Source organism: Crassostrea angulata, chromosome 3 (assembly GCF_025612915.1).
Source record: "Crassostrea angulata isolate pt1a10 chromosome 3, ASM2561291v2, whole genome shotgun sequence".
In the NCBI taxonomy this organism is placed as follows: Eukaryota; Metazoa; Mollusca; class Bivalvia; order Ostreida; family Ostreidae; genus Magallana; species Magallana angulata.
The window spans coordinates 26,421,457-26,445,967 of record NC_069113.1 but is presented as its reverse complement, the minus strand read 5'-3'; the positions used below and the strand labels follow the sequence as shown (position 1 = coordinate 26,445,967).

Sequence of the window (24,511 nt, the reverse complement as noted above, 5' to 3'; positions counted from 1 at the left end):
CTTGACCCTCTGGGGCATGATCTTGATCATTCACATGATATAAAAAAAAATGTGTATTGTTGTTACTTCAGAGGAAAGGTATTTATGAAAATGTAGTGCAATTGAGAAAATATGCTGCATGAAACATCAAATTTCCAGGGGCAGAAATTACAACCATGCAGAGGACAATTTTTCCTTCTATCAATCAGGGTGTAGTTCACACAGTGTGAAGTCCTCAAAGGCAATATCATAATAATTCAATCTGCTTCTCTTATTCCATATAAATTTGCTACGATTACTCCTCCCAATATTTCGAAGATTAGCCAACAGATGCCAAAAGTGTACTTGACTGGACTGAAATACAACTGAAAATATCACAGGAAATTCCCGGAGGACAGATTTTACATCTAGATTTCACACCTGTGCTATTAGTAGAGAATGCCCAATTTCAAAAAAATGATCTTATCAACAAGATGATTAAAATTTGCATAACACAAATTTAGGTTTGCCAAGCACAGAAGGTACACAGATGTACAGGAATAAACAGAAACATTTGATCTGATTTACCCCATTTACATCATCACACCTACACTGAATCTGAAGACGAATGTTAGTTTATTTTAGATGTTAGAACCAACAGTACAACCTTGTGCTGAATCAACATCATGCATATTAAAATCAGCAAGATATTTACACAATATACAAACATAAAAGGTTTTTCCGAAGAAACTTGCTATAGCAATATGTTTTTATTTCAGGGTGAAGCATGTTTTCGAGCTTTCCTTGTTTGATTTCGGTATCAGGAGGGTAAACAAGCGTGCAAACCAATCTCGTGTAATTGATCAAGCCCGATAAGCAAAACGGCATTGTGATAAATGTGTATTGTGTTTGTTAAAATTTCAGCGGTACTAACATTTGCCCAAGATATCAGTTTGCTCAGGTGTGCATTTGTAATCAAACTCTCATTACCTAGATTTGGCCTTATCGACCAGTGACAATGAAAAATCATGGCCAATGCAATCGCCAACAATTTATAATGAAATTTGGTGTTTGTATGAAATTTCGATTATGTTCTGCACAAAGATAAAAGCCTTATCGATCTGTGCAAAACGTACTGCAGATAGTTCTACTGAATGAAAAGTTGAAGAAAGTTATCAATGAATGGATTTGCAACCTCAATTACAAGATTTACTACTATACACACTCTCCCTTAATCATTAGTGACCCTGTTTCTTATCACCTAACCCCAATACATGCTAGTTGGGCTTTCACAGTTAATAACAGAATGAAGCTTCAATGCCAAGAAGAAGAATTTCATTTAATTCCATGTCCAACTTGTCAGTTTCTATTCTTGCATGGCTATGGAATTCTGTAACATTCTTTGTTTAACAATAAATTGTTACAATATAAATGCCAACATATCTTTAAAACGTATCTAAATTGTCTTGATCTTTAAAATTTAATGACTTTAATAGTTATATGCATGATCCTTCAAAACCATTTCAACAAATACGCATGAACAGCTTAAACACAAGATACATATAACATTTAACAAAATACCAGGGTTGTCTCTAAGACCCTGGAGGCGTGGAATTCCCCTGCCTATAATGACGTAATTACTCAGCTATTATTGCATTTCAAACACGATCTAGCTATAAGCTAAACCCCCCTTCTACTGTTCTATTTTTTCCTTAAACTTCAAATTTTAGAGACAACCCTGAAATACAATGTACATTCCATACACAACTGTATTATAAATTGATAGAAGTAATAAAGAAAATGTTGAGAAATTAAAACATGAATTCATCTTTATTTTCATATAAATAATTATTTTTTCAAGATAAAGTCTTCTTCACGGAAGCATTGTCTCACAAGCCCTACTTATTGATGGCTATTTTCTCAAGGTTATAATGTATCATTGGAACACAAATGGAATCCGACAATGTTTCAGAAATGGTAAAAGGCGTCTGTATATTTTTAAGAATTTCATTGGCAGCAATGGCAGAGTAGTCAACTTGCCATTGCTGTTAGGTTTTACAACCTTGTGTCATCACATTCACAATTATAAACCTTAAGCAAATTAAGCAAATTAATCTTAATAAAAAAAATCTGAAATCAAAATGACTGCCACCCCACCAAAGCATTCATGATTTCTTCACTGATAAAAGGAGCCCACCCTTTCTTTTGAAATGGAATGATTTATTGGATGCAATTGTGCAATTCAAAACAAAAATACAGATTCTGCAAGTCATAAGCTTGCCTATATAGCCCTTTGTGGTGTGAAAAAAAGAGGATAAAGTTTGCAAACGAAATTGACACCAGCAGAAGACATCTGCAGACGATATCCACAACTGTAACCAACGAAACCACAAATGTCTGTTTCATTTATTGTTTGAAATTAATGACCTTTGGGTTTTTCTCTGAAATGTAACCCAGTAACTCATCTAATTTCCTTCACAACTGGAAATCAACATAATGAATATATTTATACCATAATTACACAATTCAGCAAAAGTTAGAACATTCATGAAGACAACAGAATTAATACATATACCTTCTCAGAACTATGCCAGATGTATCAGCTGAGAAACAGGACACTAAACGTAATTTCAATGAAGCCTAAGTGGGGTCTGTCACCTTATATGCTCATAAATTTATCTTGTACACTTAATATGTTGAGGTATATTTCAAGTAAAATAAAAGGTACAAAAATTTATATACAACTCTCACTTTGTGTGATTATGTACTTTGAACTTAAGGTGAAACAAATGTTTTTTTTTAAAAGACAGATAAAAGGGCTATCTTATCATTGAAGATCAAATTTACATGGACTTCAACCTTAAAGGTCTCTGTCAGAGTGTACTAATTACTATTGTATGGTGTGTCTTCATTAATTCAAATGATGTTGAGTCCATTAAGTTTAAAGTTACTGAGGGGAGGAAAAAAAACATCTTGAAAAGACCTATTAGAATGTCAACTATATATCGTTTTGTACAAGGTTAAGTTTTGTTGGCTAGGCCACATAACATTTAGGAGGGTCCTATGCTGGGTGACATAGCAATAGATGTTTGAACTGTCCTCGCTATACCATTGTTCATGGTTTGTTTTAATCACTGGAGTGCATATACAGCTGACCGACTAAAATGTCTGCTCTTTTTAATGATTATTATATACTGTAGAAACACATATTTTCGTTGGGTCAAAATTTCGTTGTTTTTGAACCAAATAAAATTCCATTGGCATTTCATTTCGTCATATCGTAATCACTTTGTATTCATTCATACTTTGGTGAAAAATTTGTCATAGATTTAATTTCGTTGATTTATACTGCTAACAAAAATAACGAAATTAAATCCTCAACGAATATTTCTGCTTCTACAGTAGTATAACATTACAAGTTTATATCATTATCATAATATGATAAGTTAAAGTATTGACTTGGTATGAAGGCAACATATGATACATCGGAACTGAAGACACAAATGTTGCCCAAGCCCAAAGGCCGAGGACAACATTTCTGTCTGAAGGTCAGATAATCATACCGATTTGTCATACCCTTCACAACAGTTGCATGAATAATTTCATTAGACAAGTTGCAATCAGCCATTCATGTCGCACAGCGCTTTGGCAATTTTCATTACGCTGAGATCAGACAAAAATATTGTGACTCTTTTATGCTAAAATAGCAGACCGGTCAATAATAAATTTGTAATATATGAGTTAAATTTACATTTGTTTTGTTGCACTTTTTGTATGAATTATACATGTATATATAAGGGTATAACAATTTGCATTGATTGTTATTAGTCAAATATTTTAATTAAACAATATAAATCATCGATATCATATATATTTGACTACATATGTGTTACAAGAGTTTGTTGGCTTGGTCACATAACCTTAACAAGGGTCCTGATATGCTGGGTGACATAGCAATAAAGATGTTTGCCGCCGTTTTGCTTTTGATTTCATTTTCAAATTGTTAATGTTTTAAGAATTTGTTAACAATAACATTAAATAATAGGATACCAAAAACAAAACGATAACATTGTCTTCCCGCATCAGACTATCGCTAATGTGATGTGGTCTAGCTAACAAACTTTAACCTTTTACAAATAAATATACAGTTGACATTTTAAAATCTAATCACAAAATTATTGAAAATATGATTTACCATTGATTAATTTCTGGGTATTTTATTATAATCACAAAATTAGTACAAAAAAACACATTTGTGTGTTAACTGTTGGAATAAATGTTATATGGAACAAAAAAAAATTTTGACAACCTTGTTGGATGTTTGTTGTAACTTGTCACTAGTTCTCTGGTACTAATTTTGTGATTATAGTGATTATACAAAAAAAATACTTAGAAATTAAAACATCACTGGTAAACCATATTTTCATAGCTGTTTATGGTACCCTTAGTTTTTAGATTCCTATCCCTTGAATAACCATTCCTATCAAGCTGCATGTCCAGCACCTCTTGTTACCCTTTTAATTTAATTCAAACAAAACAATTGAGGGAATAAAATTTTCAATTTGAGAAATAAATTACATAGTATATATAATTTCATTTTTTCTGTAATTATCCCTATACCTTTAGAGATTATTTACATGATCCATAAAAGATGAATTCTGATCACTGTTTCAGCTCTATTAATACCTGTCTTTGAGTTTATATATATAAAATTATTCATGAATTCACAAAGGTACCTGTACACGAAGGAAAAAACCAAAAGTTTGTTGTCAATGTGTGCTTTCCGTTTTTCTTATATAAATATAGCCACAACCAGATTGATTGATCTCAAAATAGGCTATGGGGAGCATATTTCAAGCCTTAAAATAATCGAACAAAGGCAAAGTTTTACCAGGCAAATTGTTGCCTATGTGACATATGGCTTTTAGAAAGACACCAAAATGTTAACCCTTTATCAGGCTACACTTCATAAGTAACATTTTATTAAAAGAAATGAAGGAAACTGAAAGTTATCGTTTGAAGTAAAACATAATTTGCAAAAGATTTTTTTTTTCATTATTTCCTTTAAATGTGTTCTTGACCTAGCTTTATAATTGAAAAAGTATTTACATTTAATATATGTAAATACACATTTACTTTATAATATATATCTCATACCAACATGTAATATAAATTTCATACCAAACATTAATATTAATTTCAAACCTAAAATACTATTATTTCAAAATCTATGCAATGCAGGTGAAAAATTTAACAGGAATTCTGGTATTCAAAACTGTTACTCAGGAAAGCAAAGAAAACATTATCTGGCAAAGGTTTATCATACACAAAAAAGTAATGTACCGAAAAACATTGTAATCTTTTACTGTAGTTTCTAAAAAGATTGAAAAACTGTCATTCTCAATAAAAAATGAGAGAATGCTTTTTGCATGAAACACGACATGTCAATTTGAAAAGTTCAAAACTTTTGCACTGACTTTTCACATCCAAACACCTATCTTGGCAGAAAATACATCAAAAATGAAAGCATAATCCTAGTAAAATACCCCTAAAGTGCTGAAATAACTGAATTTACTGCAGTGAGATTAACATGTCACACCTGTAAAAGGTTTTAAGGCACAAAGCTCTATAACCGACAAGAGGAAACACTGGAGATGGCAGCCATAGAGCTGCTAAAAATGTCACTTGTGTAAGATACCCAAGTCAAACAAGAAAACCAGGCTATAGGATGACAAATTAATATGAAGTTTGCATTTCTCAGCAGATCTGCCAATAAGATATGTATGCACCTATTCTATCCACCTGAGAACATTTCTACAGAATTTGTGCAATAACTCTTGTAATTGGATCCAATGAACTCATCATGGAGTCTTACCTAATTTGTCTCTTCTCATAATGATGGGTATCTTCATAACTAAACTACTGTCACCTGCTGTGTCAGCCCTCTATTTAAATAATCAATTGCATCCAGGCTAAAACATTCCCTGATTTGAAATAATAGGTTTGGCTGGCCAATTACAGATAAAATTGCAAAAATGAGGGGATATGTCGAAAATTCAATACCCCTACAACCACAGGTACCGCAGTGCAAGATATCTGAAACCCGACCAATAGTTATTGAGCTCCACACTGCATTTCAGAATTTGTTTACGATTTGGCATTTTTCTGGACAGCTTGTCGATGGGGACCAAGCAGGTGCAATACTGAGGAGAGCAAGACAAAACTGTCCAGGCAAATTGTCCCACTTCAAACTTCTCAAGAAAGGGTCAAGCTATCCTTATAAAAATGCCTACCATTCTTAAAATCAGCAAGATTCCAGCTCTGTACACAATGCTATCACAAAGGATGTGTCAAAAAATTGATTTCATGAAATGACGAGTTGCTATTGAAATGATTTGTCAGATAAAGCATTCATTTGTTCGCATAAGGAGTCTCCATTCTCTTGTTGTTGTTGGTCAACAAAAATCCAGGTGCTACTGCTGTTATTCAGTTATCAAATCAAAAAACCATAAAAATAAAACAAGCATTTCAAAGAAATTCTAAAACATTTTTTAAGGGGGGGGGGGTTATACTTCAAAAGCTGTTTGATTTCCTCCAACCTTCTCAATTAATTTAAAGGAAATGACATTCATCAATTTATTTCACAAAACATGCCTCTGTGTTGTGCAACCAAGTAAATAAAGCATTGTTCATTGGATGAACTAGCCCATCTGTGGTCTAATAAAACATGAATAGGGAATGTCCCGATCATGTCCATGTATGGGACATCCTTGTTCACTGCATGTTAGGTCAACAGATTGTAATATTTGACAATATTTACTTTCTGTATGCATCAAATGCATTTTGTCAGCTTTCACATTCTTGAATTCCCAGCAACAAGTGATTGGCCAATATTAGCTTAATAATATATAGAAAGAGAGGATAAGAATGTTGTTTCGTCAGCCAGAAAGATAAATGTTTGCAATTTTCAACTAATGAAAGAGCAGAAAAATGTTAATTATTGACATTTATTTGTACACAGCACTGTAGCCTCAATTATATATTAGATTATAGGAAAATGACTGCAAACTAACACCTTCCCCTAAATGTTAGATAATTGCTTGACATAAAATATTCCATTTGAACCTGGCCTCTTGCAAGCAGACTTGTCTGCTTTGATTGATTTGGTAATTATGACACAAAAATTATAGGGGGTTTTATTTCCCAAAGATGTATTCCAATACCCCTCTTTTTCTTCCTTATTTCAACGAGTTGAATGACTGCAAGATTCTCTGATCTCAAATACTGATATTACATAATGTCTACCAAAATCTGAGCTCTGACTTTTTAACACAAGGAGTTGTTTGAGATTGATTGGAGTACACAGAAATTTAAATGAACAATGTCATCCAATACCAAAAGGAGAGATTGGGTGAGAAAAAAATATCTGAAGAAAAATCGTTGAGTATTATCACATATCACTCGATTTGCATTAAATACACAAATGCAACTGTTCATTTTGCCTGCAGGTGAAATGAAGTCAAATTGCTTGACCTATATCGGTCTGAAAATAAACCAAAATTAATACATAAATTGTACTTATTACAAGTAAATTACAGTGGTTTTCCTCCCAAATAATTGTATGATATTGATCAGAAATTTCCATCCATCTATCTGTTCATAACAGTTCCTCATAAAACAACAATAAAAAGTTCAGCCAGCATAACATTAGCAAATGGTTTCTGTAATGAGGATTCTATATCACAGATCCTGATAATTTGAAGAGTCAGTGTGACCTGTTGGGAATTATCAGGAAAGTAAATGATAATTGTACTATTCCATGGATGTGTGGAATGTTCCCACTGAGATGGAGAATTCGCCCTCAGATGCTGATAGAATCCATGGAAAATATTCCCTGTCATGTTTTTAAGCCTTAATCTTAATTAGAACAATAAGATGCAATGCTTTTAACTTCCAGCAAAAGAATATAGGTCACCTTCCAACTACATGTACCTTGACCTTTGATAATTTAAAATTGTAAATTGTTAGTACTCAATATTATAATTATTGATAAAACAATTAATCACTGAAAGGTTAAAAGGTTAATTTGCACTGACATTTAAATTGCATCTACTGATTTTTCAATTTCATGAAATAGATACTATATATATGGCATTTATTCCATCCATAATTGACAAACCACTATATGCATAACAATATTAATGAAAAGTTTTTCACATTTGAATTTAAACCTGATATGGAAATGGTTAAACTATATCAAAAGAATTTTAACACAAAAATTTCTTTAACTCCCACTTTCATGAAAAAAATTTTGAGAATTTTTTTTTGAAAAATGGGTCAAAGGTCAAAGCAATCTACAGAATTAATGGAGAGACCAAAACTGAAACTTTTTAAAAAGAAGCACATCACCATGACATTTTTTCAAATTTCAAGAAATATCAATTTTTATAAAAATCAAATTGTTTTACAATTCAATTTTAACCCAAAGCAACTATTTCACGTTCTTCTTTAAAATTCATTTAGAAAAGTAGATAAGTGTAGAAAAATAAAAGCTCTGTTTTTACATCTTATTTTATTTTGGACAGATCTTCAATTTAAAAATAACCCTTCCTGTTAAATCAGAGACAGGTTTATCAAAGGAGAATAGTGTTCTGAGCAAAGGAAAACAATGTGGTTAATATAAAACCTAATGTTTCTTTTATTACATCATGGGTCTTTGGGAATTATCTAAGTGTGAGAAGATATTTGAACTTTCGATGATAGTCAAGCATCTGGAAAGGAATCTATCTACCTGAGACCACAAGCTTGCATGTAAATTTGGCCACGATATCAAAGAATTATGAAAGAAATCGGTAGCAGTGTGCATCTGGCAAAGGGTGCAACAGAACGTTCGAGACAGAATGCTTATGATAGGAAAGATTTAAAAGTCCGCCGAAAGTGACCTCATTTCATATTACATAAAACATGGAAGTAAATATCAAAGAATGTACTGAACTGCTTCATTTCTTCCGTAATACAAGAGTACGAAATCATGTCTGCGGTCTTTTAAGTAACATTGAGGTGTCGCCCGAGGCATTAATTTGGAGTTTATATTACATACAAGAAGTATATGAACCACATATAAGCAAAAATAGCAAATGATAAGATCAAAGATTTTTCAAATATAAGAAACATTCTAATTTTGCTGTTTGATCATTGAATATATTTTCTTTTAAAGTTTGTGCTTCAAAATAGTCTAGTCTTTAATGTTATCAATAAATACACTAAAAGACCTTAAATTATTGGATTAATGAAACAAAAATCCACAAAAACTCTCAGTAGATAAACTGTAGCTTAAAAATATACCACTTCAAAGTTGATTTCCTTTTAACATCACTGCAACCATTGCCTATAAATACTGCAAAACCTTTTTGCACCTATCAAAAATGTACATACATATAATTCCTAATCAAAGATCAAAGTAAAATTATAAAATAATTTACAAACACTTTGGTCAACTTATTTTCAAAAGTATATATATAATTTATATATATATTTCAGGAATTGAAATTATTGAAGGATGAAAATTAAGTGAAATTATATAGTGTATATCGCGTACTACCTTCCCCACTCCTACATTCTGAACTGAGTTTTAATACTGGAGTTTTGCCCCAGAATTTTGCAAGAATACCTCAATATGTGTATTGATATTGCATACAAATTAAATAACTGGCTTCATAAATAAATACCTATCATCCCCATATGATGTCCTTTCACCTCCTCTTATATTTATTCAATATTTTTTTTTTGCACAATCATGGTCTGTGAATAATGGATCATTTTGTAAGGACTAATTTAAGTGTATGGACACTTGCAACAACAAAATGTTGAAAATTAGTGGAAGACAAATTGGAAAACTCTTTAATTTTGATCTCCTTACCCCTCTCTCTACTAGATAATCTGACTGATTGAGGGCTCCAATATAAGCCACCATCTGTAGCGGATAGTCGTAAGTGTCCCTCAACGTGGGCTTGGGCTTTGAAGACGTCTTCCAGTCGATGACACATGCACATCCCCTGCGCAAATCACAAAGAGTACAGCTGATTAATGAAATGTCGACTAATGCCTTCCTAAACCTGTTTTTCTTGCATTTTAATGAAGGATTTAATTCTTTACAATTCGTACAGTTCCCATCTGATTCAACAACAAAACTGGAAAAAAACCTCTCAAAGAGGCATTAATTATGACTCACATTCTTATATCACATTTGACAAAAGAATTAGTGCGTTTTTGTCATCAATAACAAGTCTAGTTTTTGTATTTTAATACCATATTTTCTGGACAATTAATAAACACATTCAGTTTATATCTAGTCATGCTTTTGATATACTGGGATATGACTAACAATTTTGCGATGATCTAATTTTCGGGTTTTTTTTGCGATCTCTTTTAAATCGCAAATGATTAAATACGCAGAAATTATATCCTGCATCATTTTCTATTAGAAACTCTTTTAATTGCAAAAAATAACTGACTCAAATTAAAAATGTATCAGATTTTCCCCCATCTTCACAAATATTGTGGCACACAAAAAAACCCCGGATATTCAGTATTGTGAAGAACATGTGGATATTTTATGGGCCAGTTTCACAGTTTTTGCATTAATTAACACAGTAATCTTAGCCAACCAAATTAATTCAGTTTAAATTGTCAGAATTCATGTGCAGAATTCAAGTAATCTTCTATTCATGCAAAATTAAGTGACTTACAAGACTTCAAAACATTTATATTATTCTGCACATAGTATATACCATAATTACATTTAACAAAACTTGAGACTGAAGTGGAGAATTTGGGTTGTTCTTTCTTGTAATGAAAACCCATTAGAAGCTAGCAATAGTTTAAGATGGAAAAATAAGTGGTCAAAGTAACTTCAACTATATACATGTACTATAATAGAATATTGTCAGCTAGGCTAAAAGGTCTAAAAAAAGAAATGCTTTTGAAAAATCGACAACAGACTCAAAAAAAAGTTTACATACAATTGAACTTTGACAGGCGAGCATTTTCTTATTTTTTCCTTTTTCTTTCAAAAAATGTGGGATCAGTAACTCCAATGAAAGTAATGTTATCTTCTGTGAATTGGGACATTATCTTCTTTCTTAATTAAAGTGGATACAAAAATCCTTAAAACCAACAATCATATTGAACCCCTTAAACCTGCCTTATCTTTGGAGCTCATCAAAATCATAAAAAAATTCTCCCTCTCTCTCTCTCTCTCTTTGAATTTTATCATTTTTTAACAAAAATACGTTAGCCATATCACAATAGAAGCATGGCTCAAGCCAAGTGCAATTTCTCTTTCTGACTATCTCTGAACCCAGGAAGGAACCCTAATCACTCAACAGTAGCAGAATCCCTGGGTGTCTGGACATGACATTTCTTGGCTACCACCACCTCTAATTATCCAATAATTTATCGCCTCACATGCAGCCATTTGCATTGAAACTGCAGCCACCTGCTGACAATTGAGATTTATATAAATGCATGTTTTGCTTGATAACTCATTCCTTCGCCTTTCATCATGCTGTTAAAGAATTGGAAGCGCAAGTTCAAAAATTACAGGTATCGGATATAAGCCAAGCATTTTGTGCGGTGCGGCAGTTCATTTCAAATTAATCATGCAAAGTTTGTTTGTTAATACTTCTTTTTTTCGAAAGAAAAAAAGATCAGGGAAAAAATCCTCTAGATTCTAAATCTGAAAGCAGCAGGTGTCTGCTATTTTTACGGAATTTCAAACATTGTTACTTTAATTTGGTAAATGAATAGTTTTATGTTCAGACTCCAAGTTGCATTATGCAATCTGATATAAATCTCCTCAACTTTAATTAGTCCGCCATCATTAACATTCATCCTCTCAAATTCTCTGGCCAAGAACGTCTCTATTTTCTTTCAGTCTAAATCAAGATTTACATCTACTTCTGAAATGGGTTTAATTACCTGCTAATCAAAATCTGACTCAGATATTTTCTACTGTAATAACATTAAAGAGACAAGAAAATCTCAAGCTGAACTTTGATCATTATTAAAATGATTTATTTACAAAAATATAGTTTTAATTTATGCACATATATTTGGTTTTTTAAAAACAAATGCATGTTATGATCTCATACACATTCTTGACTTGCAGTTGTGCATGGTTTTATAACTTAATCCTTTACATTAAGCATCTGGTCCATAGTCAAAATACAAACTGAATCTGTCCCAAAATGATGGTGTTTGCAAAAAATAGCTAGGTTACAGCAATGGTTTAGTTCTTTTTTAAATTTGTATAGTAGTATAGATGTTGATTTTCTAAAATTCAAATTCAATGTTCATTAAATGGCCATAATTGGTCCCACCCTAGGGTCTAAACCCCTAATTCAAGCACCATGAATTTCACAATTTTGGACATAACATGAATGACCCAGGTGACCAAAAAACTGTTCTTATTTATTTTCTAAAAATATACAAATAAACAAAAATACCAGCTGATTGAACTACGTATATCATAAAAAGGTCATATGAGGTCAAATCTTTGTATTGGCAAGGTCATTATCAAGGTCAACTTTTCCAACCTTTCAGCCTCTATATGTCTACTTTTCAGATCTCTGCATGTAGAAACAATAAATATGAAGTCTAAAAAGCTTTTATAGATCAGTTTACAAGATCTGTATGTGTTTTAATATGTACGTCCATTAATGTAATGGAATGTCAACTTTTTTTTATGGATTCTATGCATCAGAATTTCACTTTTAGAGCATCCTACTTCTGATATACAGTATCATCAATTAAGCTTCATACCAGTAAGTCAATATAGAAAGCATGCTCACAAGCTTCTAAAATTATTTCAAAAAACCTTAAATTGTAACCAACATCTAACAATGGAAAGTAGTTCACAAAGTCTGAAACCTATTTATTTTCATTAAGAGCAACATTTTATATAAAGAAGCAAGTGACACATTTAAACAAGCAATATAAATGACAGCAATGATGTACCAGCATCACACGAGTGGTTTTAATGTGACATCATTTGTCAAATCTTCTAAAAAGGAGTGGACTTTTCCTTTTGTATTTTCAGAAAGGAAGACAGATATCATATCTGAGAGCAAAGGTTATTATGTCAGAGATTTGTAACTTGAAGATTTCAGCCTGAAAATGTGCCAAGTAACTTGACAGAGCAATATATTACATCTTTGAAATGAAAATTGGACTGTCAAATGAAATATCTATCAGTAAAGTACAGAACCATTTTGCAAGGGGTGGATTTTACAAATTATTTTTTTCAAAGTATCCTTCATGTAACAATCCCTGTAACAATGAGATTGTTGGATTTCCAATAAATATACATGTTTTGTGAATCCCTAGCTTTCATAGCATGGAAATCATTATTATCCTTATATTTGATTTTTTGTGTGCGCCAGTGAACACTTATACACTGCAAATGAATTTCGACAGAACAATTGTTAAATCACAAAAAAAAAATGGTTTTATATTTCTAAAATCAAAATCTATTAAAAGAAACCCAGAGTCTGACATATTTTATAAAATTAAGTCCAAAATTTCACTGATTGTGTTGAAGTCTATTTAGTGACCCGGCTGATATTGTATTTAGAAGACCTGTACATTTCAAAAGATACAATACCTGCTTGTTTTAATAATTTAACACATTACAAATATTTCATTTTTTTCTTGCTGAGTATTCACTAAACAGGAAAAGGATTATAAAAATGACATTTCAAAAAAATTCTTTGAGTAACAAATCAGCTAGATTTTATACATGCATCTGAACTAAAAACAGAAATTTTTGTTAGCTAGATGTTAAAAACACCTGTTTATCATGAACTTACATCCAATATATATCCCAGAAACCCAGAATATACATGTATATCAGAATAATTTCCTGTAACACATGTAAAAGTAGAGAAATTTTAATAAGATATGTGAAAATAACTGATATATTTCAAAAGGACTTTGGAAAGTCTGTGTAAATTCTGCTCAGGTGAACTAAACTTGTCTGGATTAATTAACTTCCTTTTCCATGCTTCAACTGCATAATGAACCCAGGTATTAATTTCAGGAAACAACCAGAAACACTAGACATTTTCAAAGAATATGAGACACATCTCTGATAGCACTTTTGGCTCTTTTTTTGAAGAGCATCATCAAAAGCCTCCGAGATAGCTTTCTCCCCAGTAGACCAGGAGATGACTAATTGCATAATAGCTAGAGAGCTTCTTCAACACTTGTTTTGAAATGAAGATACCACTTAGGTGAATTCATCTAATTAATTAACCCTCTTTTCACTGATAAAGTCTAAGAATCTGGAAGAACTATTTTTGGCACATATATATCTAATCGATTTGAAAATCCAGAGAGCTTCATTTTTTTTTAACCCTCCTGATAATGTACGTCAGAAAGATAGTTTGTTACTCAATTACAACAATGTAAGTATTTTTGGTGCCCGTCTGCCACACGATTTGGGTACTTTCCAAACAAAAAAAATGCTAGGAAAAACATTTTGCATCTTTTAGAATTTCTATACTATGTGAAGACTTTGAAAATTGACAAACAACAAAGTATGGAAAATCTCTCAGTGCAAAAATATGGTGATGGGAGTAGTAAAAAATGAACTCTTGCATTACGAATGAATATCAAAGAAACATTCTCTAACAGAATGGAAGGGATAGCCAAAGGGAAGGCTCAAAATCCTACATGTATGCACCCATATAAACCAAGAATTCTGAATCTTCATTTTCTTGCAATTAATCATATTCATAGGTTTGGGGAAAACAATTTTGGTCGTTTATAAACAGGGTTGAATAGGATCAATTTGGGAGATTATAATATACCTATAAAACATTTTTTTGCCTGATGTCACTGGAGAGACATGACAAACATTTTTGTCACACAAGCTTCTAGCTTGCTGCATGGTAATTGGAATATTTGGGCTTGTAAAATGTATATATTTTTGATGACAGCCGACATCCAGGCGAAAAACCATAATACATTGCATTCGAATGATCAAAAAAGAGGAGAATCAGGAATGCTGTACCCAAACACAAATGACATTTGTCCATTTCCAATGTGTCCAAATTGGGTGGACAGGAATATTTCTCGATAAGAGAGAGACTACGGTGTGATAGATGGTTCAGCAAAGTTGAGATAATAGCAGCAATTTGTCAGCTCATCTATTTCTTCATGTCTCATTAGTCAGAGCTGAGAAAGTAAAATAACCAATCATGTCCGGTGGAAATCTTGACACCGCAGATAGTGTAAACAGATTGGGTGTCGTAGAGCCGGCCTGATTGCCACTTACCTCTGTGAAAAACTTGTCATCATCTGCATCTACTTACAGATTCGTTTCCCCCTAGAATGAATTTTGCTGCTTTGGTACTGGTTAATTAACTGTCGGAATTTACAGGAGCTGTTTTTGGTAGATTATCATCCAATTTTGAGATGACATTCACAGCAGCTTGGGTGCATGTCACTTGTCAGATATAATTTTCTACGTCATTTGTGAAAAAGAAAAAGAATGCTTGAAACAAAACTATAGAAATTTAAAGATTTAGATCACATCAAAAATGTTCTTCAATTCATTTTCTCTTGACTACTGAAAGGTTTTTACTTGCCAATGGACGTAAAAATCAAATTCCAAAAAGACAAAACTTAAAATATCAAAAATTATTTTGAAACTTTTGATCGAAATATTTTTGTATTTAAAGAAATTTCTATGCCAAAAATATATGAGGATTATAAATTCTTCATAAACAAATTATTCATAAGCTTTAAGAAATGTCATTTTTGTTCAACCAAGTTTGCATCATTCACACTAAGTTTTAAATGGGATAATCTCGTAAGTATCTTTCATACAAGCTGAATATATTCCTGCTTGATGACAATAAGGTGATCATATTATTAATGGTTTTAATCATTCAACTCCTGTGAGCTATTCAAATCTACATTAATTGCTTGCAGTTGGAACAAAAGGTTTAAAGCATTTGTAATTGAAAAATTACATCAACACGTTAATTATTTCATCTCGAGCAAAACCTTAAAGCTATCACATTGCATAATCCCAATATTCTTTATTCATAAAGAAAACTTTGTATCCTATAAAATTCACCTCGTAGTCAGAATTTCCTCACAGAAGAGAACATGTTGGCATCCAAGTATAGTAGCAAAGGTCCATTAATTAAAGTAGCATTTTAACTCAAAGTGACATTTCTTGATTACGAACATGAACTGTTTACCTATGAAGCAAAAATGGAATGGCAAAAAACCTACACTTACAACTGGCTGTTACATAATTTTCAATTTTGTTCAATTTCGCATTTGTTTGTATGTATATCAAGAGGCTAAAATACCTCTCAACATCTTACTGGTAGCTTTTATTTTTTAAAGTGCAATTTAAAAGGAAACAAAATTCTTCGCAGTGGTCTGGAACAATTTAGCTGCTTTTATTAGCACAATGATTTGAAAATTAAAGTCAAGGACTGAATTCTGGACACGTTATCCCCAGGGATTCAGGGTATCAAGACCTGATCACTATGCGGGAATCAACTGGGTCAATACTTGAGCTGAGGATGTTGAAAATGGAGCACTGCTCAATCTCAACAGACAGTAGAAGATTACATGTTCGTTAACCTACAAATCAGAGATATTCATTGACATAAAAATAAAAGCTGTTAGGAAAATGAAACATCCAACTTTCCATCAGTGAAGAAGATGGTATCATCATAAATATTGATGTAAAAATTGCAGATTACAGAAATAAATGTCAAGTTGTCTTTCATCTTTCATTACTTTTAATAAAAAACAGGTTTGATAATAGAATTATTTTCAATTATTTTTTAAGTATCCCATAATTGACTTTTTCCACATCAATGGATTCCTGTTTCTGAGTTATTTTTTTTCTTAATGAAGGAACATTGGATGATTTTTTTTTAATCTTGGTACAGCATTACAATATCATGTAACATCATACCAATAGACAGACCATAAATATATTTTTTATAATGAGTGAAATGATCAACAGATTCAGTTTTCATGGTGTATCAAATTGAAACTGTGGTGATGGATTTTAAATCCAAAATTACCAAAAGTTATCTATTAATGATGTGATAACTTATTTAAGATAGTGACCATCTCAAAGGGCCCTGCTTAAATAATTGACAATAGGATGAAAAGCATTTAAGAGAATTTTGCTTTGACCTTGACCTATAACTTATAAATTTTCCAGCTGGCATACAACTTTTATTTCAATCTCATTACCCCTTACATACAGACATTTTTGTTCAACTGAGCAAGATTAAGCAAATGGGAAATAATCTATTGTCTAAAACTGATTATAAAGAGATCTGGTATGACCTTCACATTGACTTGCTTCAATTATATATATAGTCACTGCATACCACTAGCCCAAAAGCTGTGTTAATGTGAAATAGGAGCCAAACAGGGCCAAGTGGAGAGTATATATATGCTCTGAAAAAAGAATTTTGCAAGATCTAATATGACCTTGACACTTGACCTACAAATATCATTCAACGTCACTGTACACCCTTTGATCGTAGGTTGCAATTTTAGAAAAGGGGGGGGGGGGTAAGAAAATAAAGTTGACCCAATAAACAAACAAAAATGTAATCGGACCATTCCCATTTACCAGATTCATTTACATATTTCAAGACATATCTCTCCTGGCAGGAAAGAATGTTTAGAAGCAATTACTCACGTGTAACATTGAAGAAATGATGGGGAGGGAAAGAACTACTGTTGAAAAAGTAATTAAAATGCACTTATTTACAGAGAAGACAAAAAATCTGACGACACAAAAAAACCTATGGCTGCATCAGTTTTAATTGTAATATGTAAAAACGCCCTTCATTCCAACCTCGAAGCATTCATACTGAACGACCCCCCTAGAGAATTTTCATTCACATGAATTGTATACATGAAACTGTTTTCCTGCACTTGGTATTGCATTGTTTGGTATGAAGCCAGATATAGAGCAACAACACCAGTGTTGAAGGAGTTGGATTCTGCGACATGATATTTAGGGAAATGGCTTAAAACATCAAACAACCAAAGGATGGGCCGCAAGCCATTCTAAATGAATGCTTCTGGAAGAAATCCTTCAATACGACCAAGATCTAGTATCAAAGAGAGCCCCTACAGACTTTTTTCATTTCTAACATTCATACCTCCTTGCTGTGACCACACACATATCTACAATTTACTTATACTTTTCAAAGATGCACGTTTCCCTTTATCTATGTTATTGTTAACTACCTGTACTTATCAATACATGTATTATTTTTTCAATCTATGTTGAGTGGATACAGGTACTTCATTTATCTTTTAATGAGGGGAGATATAGCATTTTACATTTTGATACATTTAAGATTTCGGTCCAAAATTATAATACAGAGCACTGCAAAAACTATTTTATTTTGAGATATGCAGGTTGTACCATATATTATAATTAAAAATTTCTGTGAATTATTGATTAGCTGGTATGGTAATAACCCCAAGCCATGTCCAATTCTCAGTAAAGTTGGATAACTCTTAATAAATCTAAAATATTCAGCCTTTATGTTGGAGAAGGACCCTCAAATTTACTGTGTTTTTATTACAACTCGCTGGACAAAAGTAAATAAAGTAAAAAAGTATCCTTTTAATTTTCAGTTTTAATTTTATGTGCCGTATTAAATAAAGAAGAACAAACACTATCTAATAATCTTTAGTATGATGATAATCAATGGGATAAAGATTAAAGAACTTGAATACCACAAGACCAAAAGAGTTATTCTTCTTTAGATTCATACCTGTAAATGGCAAGGCAATCAAATATGCCCCTGTAATGTAGATATGGGTGAACCACATTATCCTCCAGGGAGTACACATGTTCTAGCGCTGGTAAGACAAGCTGAAGACTCTTCCAGTATCCCTCAATGTTTGGGGTAACCTCTAAAGGTTCCTCCAAGAGTTTCTGTTGTATGGCATAGTGCAGCTTGTGTCCTTTTTCAAAGTTTTCTGCAAAAAGAATTTGTTATCTCAATACTGTATACAGTGTATATACTAATATAGCATTTTGAACATCAAAACATATTTTCAACTAAAGTACTGGTATATCATCTAACTATAGATTTTATGATATTTTAAACCAAGTTTTCCAGAGATATAACCTCTGGAATAAATTTAAAGAGATCTGCTATGACCTTCACCATTGACCTCGAAATGTGGTTCAAACTTAATGCACATCCTTTACCCACAAGCAGTATGTAATATAGTACAGGTACCGGTATATGAAGTATGAGCCAGATAGGACAAAGGAAAGAGAATATTTTTAAAATGAAATGAATTATATTTTTTACAACGATTGGCAAACAAGTTCTACAACTTTTATCAATATCTCTCGTTGGCAAGGAGAGAATATTTGGTCCAGACACAGATTTTCAGAGGTCTGATAGGACCTTGGCTTCTTTCCAAGAAACTTTGTTCAAGGCAACTACACATCTTTTACCAAAAGGCACCCTAGAGGTGAAGCATGAGCTAGATTGGACCAAGGGTAGATAAAATATGCAAGTTTTGGATGGACAAAGGAGTAAAGGGCACTAGCTGCTTCACCCTGAAACTTATGGGGGCCTCTTAGTGGCCTCCACACCCCCATCCCCTGCCTCTAAAAAAATCATTCTGCCTTATCAACAAGGTGATTTAGAGAACTTTAAAAGTATTAACACTTTTCTTTTCATATTAATTAACTTCAACATACTGCATGGTATAATTAACCTTTCTGGTATTCTTCGAACCCTTGGACTCCCAATTCTTCCACCATCCTTAACTTCCACTGCTCAAGAATGAACTTCTGGTAGTCTGTCTGAGTTGCACTGATAATGCGAGTGACTGCCGGCAAGTTTCTTAAATTCATTTCCTGCACAAAGCTTGTGAACCTCTCTAGATACTCCTCCTGCTCTGGAACCAGAGGTTGTGAAAGTTTCACATTCTTTATAAAAGCAAGAGTTTCAGCTTCATCATCTGTTAAACTTCGCAAAGCCTGCATGACCTTTCTGGTCAAAAGTGGTTGATTTGCAACAGGTGCCTTCTTCCTTTGAATCACAACTGGTTCTGCGGTTTCAATTTCTAGTTCACTAGCAATATCAGAAGATGGAGAAGATTTTTTTTGTTCATTTCTATTCCTTTCACTCTCGTATTTTTTATCAGCAATGATTCCCGAGGATCCCTGTTGGGTCCTCTTTGTTGGACTAGACTTCGAACTCTTGGGGAGACTGTCATTAAGTTGGGAGTCATTATCTTTGGCATTTCTGATGATAGATGCTATAACATCTTGAACACTTTCTTGCTGACTGGAATAGTCATAGTTCTGTATGAACAACAATTTGGATGAACTGCATTTAGAAAGACAACATAGCCTTCTCAATCCTAGGCCAAGGGTTAACATCTTTGAATTCTAGCTGCTAAACATCTTCAGTCTCTAGAAAAATAAAAATGTGATTAACATATAAAATGTAATGTACTAACTTATACATAAAAGAGCAATTTTGTTTTTATTCTCAACATTCCTTTAATCTTCAATCATTTTTAAATTTCTTTTCGTTCAAATTCAGTGTCTAAGATTCATGACTATAGAAATAGCAAACCAGGATTTTTCAAAAAGCATTACATTTCCCGATTTTATTATGTACTCCAATTTCTCATTATTCTATTCTGAAAATGAGTTGTTATATGGTATCTGTTTGGCTTTCTGAGACACAGTGAGTCAGCAGATAAATAGATCTTGTCTGATCATTGATATATAAATATTCTTTTCTTTTTCTACAATACTTCTGTCATCACTTAAATTGATACAAATATTTTTTCTAGTACTATTATATGCTTTAATTTTCAATGCCAAACTGAAATTTTTTCATTTAATTGCATGCACAATCAATTACTGAAATTTTTTCATTTAATTGCATGCACAATCAATTACTAATATCAATATACATGTAATTAATCTGTGTGTGAAATTAATGTTACTATCCATATTTAATAATAATATTGCTATATGGTTTAAATTCACTTGCACTTATTTTTGGGCATACTTCAAATTTGATCAAGATTTTAATCCACTTAAAGTGGATTAAAATAATTTAACAAAGCAAGGTTAGAAAGACCTTTAAAAAATTGGGTTACTTCAATCTAAAACATAGGTAATCATAGATTACTAAGCTCACCGAGACGGAGCATCACCCTTATGAGACATCACCTTCATAAGACCACCTTTATCATTTTATATGAAAATCATACTTTATGATCTTGGATATTCATGGATTCTGTTTTGACAAAATATTGTATATCATCTGATAATTTTTTTTATGATAATCATATGTTCATATGTTAATCAATTCAATGATATAAAATTAAATATTGCATCATGTCGTATTTATAATATATATCATATAATACAATAAAATACTGTAATAAACAATAATGAGATATGATATTGCAACGTTGATATGACATTGTATTGTGTTATACCTTATTGTATTTGATCACATAATACAATATCATAAAATATAATACAATATAGTATTATATTACAATATCATATTACATAATACATCATAACACTGAAACATGATATTATATTGTATAATATAGTACAATATTGTATTGAATGACACTGAAACATATTTGATACATTATATGATATTATATCATATAATACAATATAATTTGATTCCAACATTGTATCTTATCAAATGATACAATATTATGTGATAAAGTAAAATATTATAAAATACATTATTATATTATACATATTGTATCATATGACACATAATATATATTACAATATCATATAATACAATTTCATGTGATATGATAATATATCATATAAACCAATATCATATCATACAATATCGTATGATACAATATAATATAATATTACAATATCATATAATACAATTTCATGTGATATAATTCTATATTACTGAAACCAATATCATATTATAAATATTGTATGATACAATATTATAGAATATACAATATTGTATCATAGGATACAATATAATATTTTGCAATATCTTATGTAATTGTATCATTTGATAAAATAATAAATTAAAAATACAATATAATATTATACAATATTGTATCATAATATACAATACATTAAATAACAATATCATGATACAATATCTTATCATAAAATATCAAAAAAATTGATACAATATCATATCGTATCGTATAACTTTTTATAATATAACATATTATATTATATTGTATCATATATATCATACAATACTATATCATAGGAATCATGTTTTATCATTTATCAACAAACACATCTATCTATCGATCTGGTTTGAGTGAGGTAGGAGATTTCTTTAGCATCCTTGATAATGGAGATAGGCTCTGCATCTGAAGCAACCTCTGCGTTTAATTTATAATAAAGTTAAATCAACTATGCAAGCTTTCATCTATAAAACATGTGATCTGTTCCAAAAAACTAAACCTCATCCAGCATCCGAAACCTATGACTAAGATTAAGCATTCAAGCCCATCAGGTGCATCGGTATCATAAGACACATCATCCATGCAAGTTTGGTGAAGTTTGGACCAGTAATAACTAAGATATCTTCATCAGAGGGCACTACCAATTAAAACCATTACTTCCTCCAGCATCCGCAACCTATGGCTCAGATTCAGCAACCTTGCCTGTCAGGTGCATCTGTATCATAAGACACACCATCCATTCAAGTTTGGTGAAGTTAGGACCTGTAACAACTAAGATTAATTTTTTAGCATCCTTGATAATGGAGATCAAGCTCTGCATCTGAAGCTACCTCTGCGATTCATTCATATTACAGTTAAATCAACTATGCAAGTTTGAAATAGTACTATAATCTATTAAACATGTGACCTGTTCCAAAAAACTTAACTTTATCCAGCATCCGAAACCTATGGCTCACACTCAGCATTCAAGCCTGTCAGGTTCATCAGTATCATAAGACACACCATCCATGGAAGTCTGGTAAAGTAAGGACAAGTAATAACAAAGATATCATCATCAGAGGGCACCTGTTTCAAAAACTTGATTTAACCAGCTCTTAAAACCTTAACCTCCTCCAGCATCCGAATCCTATTGCTCAGATTCAGCATTCAAGCTTATCAGGTGCATCAGTATCATAAGACGCACCATCCATACAAGTTTGGTGAAGTTAGGACCAGTAGTAACTAAGATATAATCATCAGAGGGCACCTGCAACAAAAACTTTAACCAGCTCTAAAAACCTTAACCTCTTCCAGCTTCCGAAACCTTTTGCTCATATTCAGCATTCAAACTTGTCAGGTGCATCAGTATCATAAGACGCATCATCCATACAAGTTTGGTGAAGTTAGGACCAGTAGTAACTTAGATATTGCTATCAATGGGCACCTGCAACAAAAACTTTAACCTGCTCCAAAAACCTTAACCTCCTCCAGCATCCGAAACCTATAGCTCAGAATCAGCACTCAAACCTGTCTGGTGCATCGGTATCATAAGACACATCATCCATGCAAGTTTGGTGAAGTTTGGACCAGTAATAACTAAGATATCTTCATCAGAGGGCACTACCAATTAAAACCATTACTTCCTCCAGCATCCGCAACCTATGGCTCAGATTCAGCAACCTTGCCTGTCAGGTGCATCTGTATCATAAGACACACCATTCAAGTTTGGTGAAGTTAGGACCTGTAACAACTAAGATTAATTTTTTAGCATCCTTGATAATGGAGATCAAGCTCTGCATCTGAAGCTACCTCTGCGATTCATTCATATTACAGTTAAATCAACTATGCAAGTTTGAAATAGTACTATAATCTATTAAACATGTGACCTGTTCCAAAAAACTTAACTTTATCCAGCATCCGAAACCTATGGCTCACACTCAGCATTCAAGCCTGTCAGGTTCATCAGTATCATAAGACACACCATCCATGGAAGTCTGGTGAAGTAAGGACAAGTAATAACAAAGATATCATCATCAGAGGGCACCTGTTTCAAAAACTTGATTTAACCAGCTCTTAAAACCTTAACCTCCTCCAGCATCCGAATCCTATTGCTCAGATTCAGCATTCAAGCTTATCAGGTGCATCAGTATCATAAGACGCACCATCCATACAAGTTTGGTGAAGTTAGGACCAGTAGTAACTAAGATATAATCATCAGAGGGCACCTGCAACAAAAACTTTAACCAGCTCTAAAAACCTTAACCTCTTCCAGCATCCGAAACCTTTTGCTCATATTCAGCATTCAAACTTGTCAGGTGCATCAGTATCATAAGACGCATCATCCATACAAGTTTGGTGAAGTTAGGACCAGTAGTAACTTAGATATTGCTATCAATGGGCACCTGCAACAAAAACTTTAACCTGCTCCAAAAACCTTAACCTCCTCCAGCATCCGAAACCTATAGCTCAGATTCAGCACTCAAACCTGTCTGGTGCATCGGTATCATAAGACACATCATCCATGCAAGTTTGGTGAAGTTTG

The 24,511-nt window shown here is 32.4% G+C and overlaps 1 protein-coding gene across 1 annotated transcript in view; it reads right to left on the bottom strand.

Annotated features, from left to right (window-relative positions):
* Positions 1–24,511, bottom strand: part of LOC128176199 (uncharacterized) — a 36,665-nt gene that overhangs the window by 3,477 nt on the left and 8,677 nt on the right. The window contains exons 2-4 of the mRNA XM_052842342.1: positions 19,765–20,467; positions 18,801–19,008; positions 9,878–10,013 (exon numbers count right to left, since the gene is read on the bottom strand). Of these exons, the coding sequence (XP_052698302.1) occupies positions 9,878–10,013; positions 18,801–19,008; positions 19,765–20,434 (1,014 nt within the window). The 5' untranslated portion in view covers positions 20,435–20,467. The remainder of the gene's footprint in view (positions 1–9,877; positions 10,014–18,800; positions 19,009–19,764; positions 20,468–24,511) is intronic.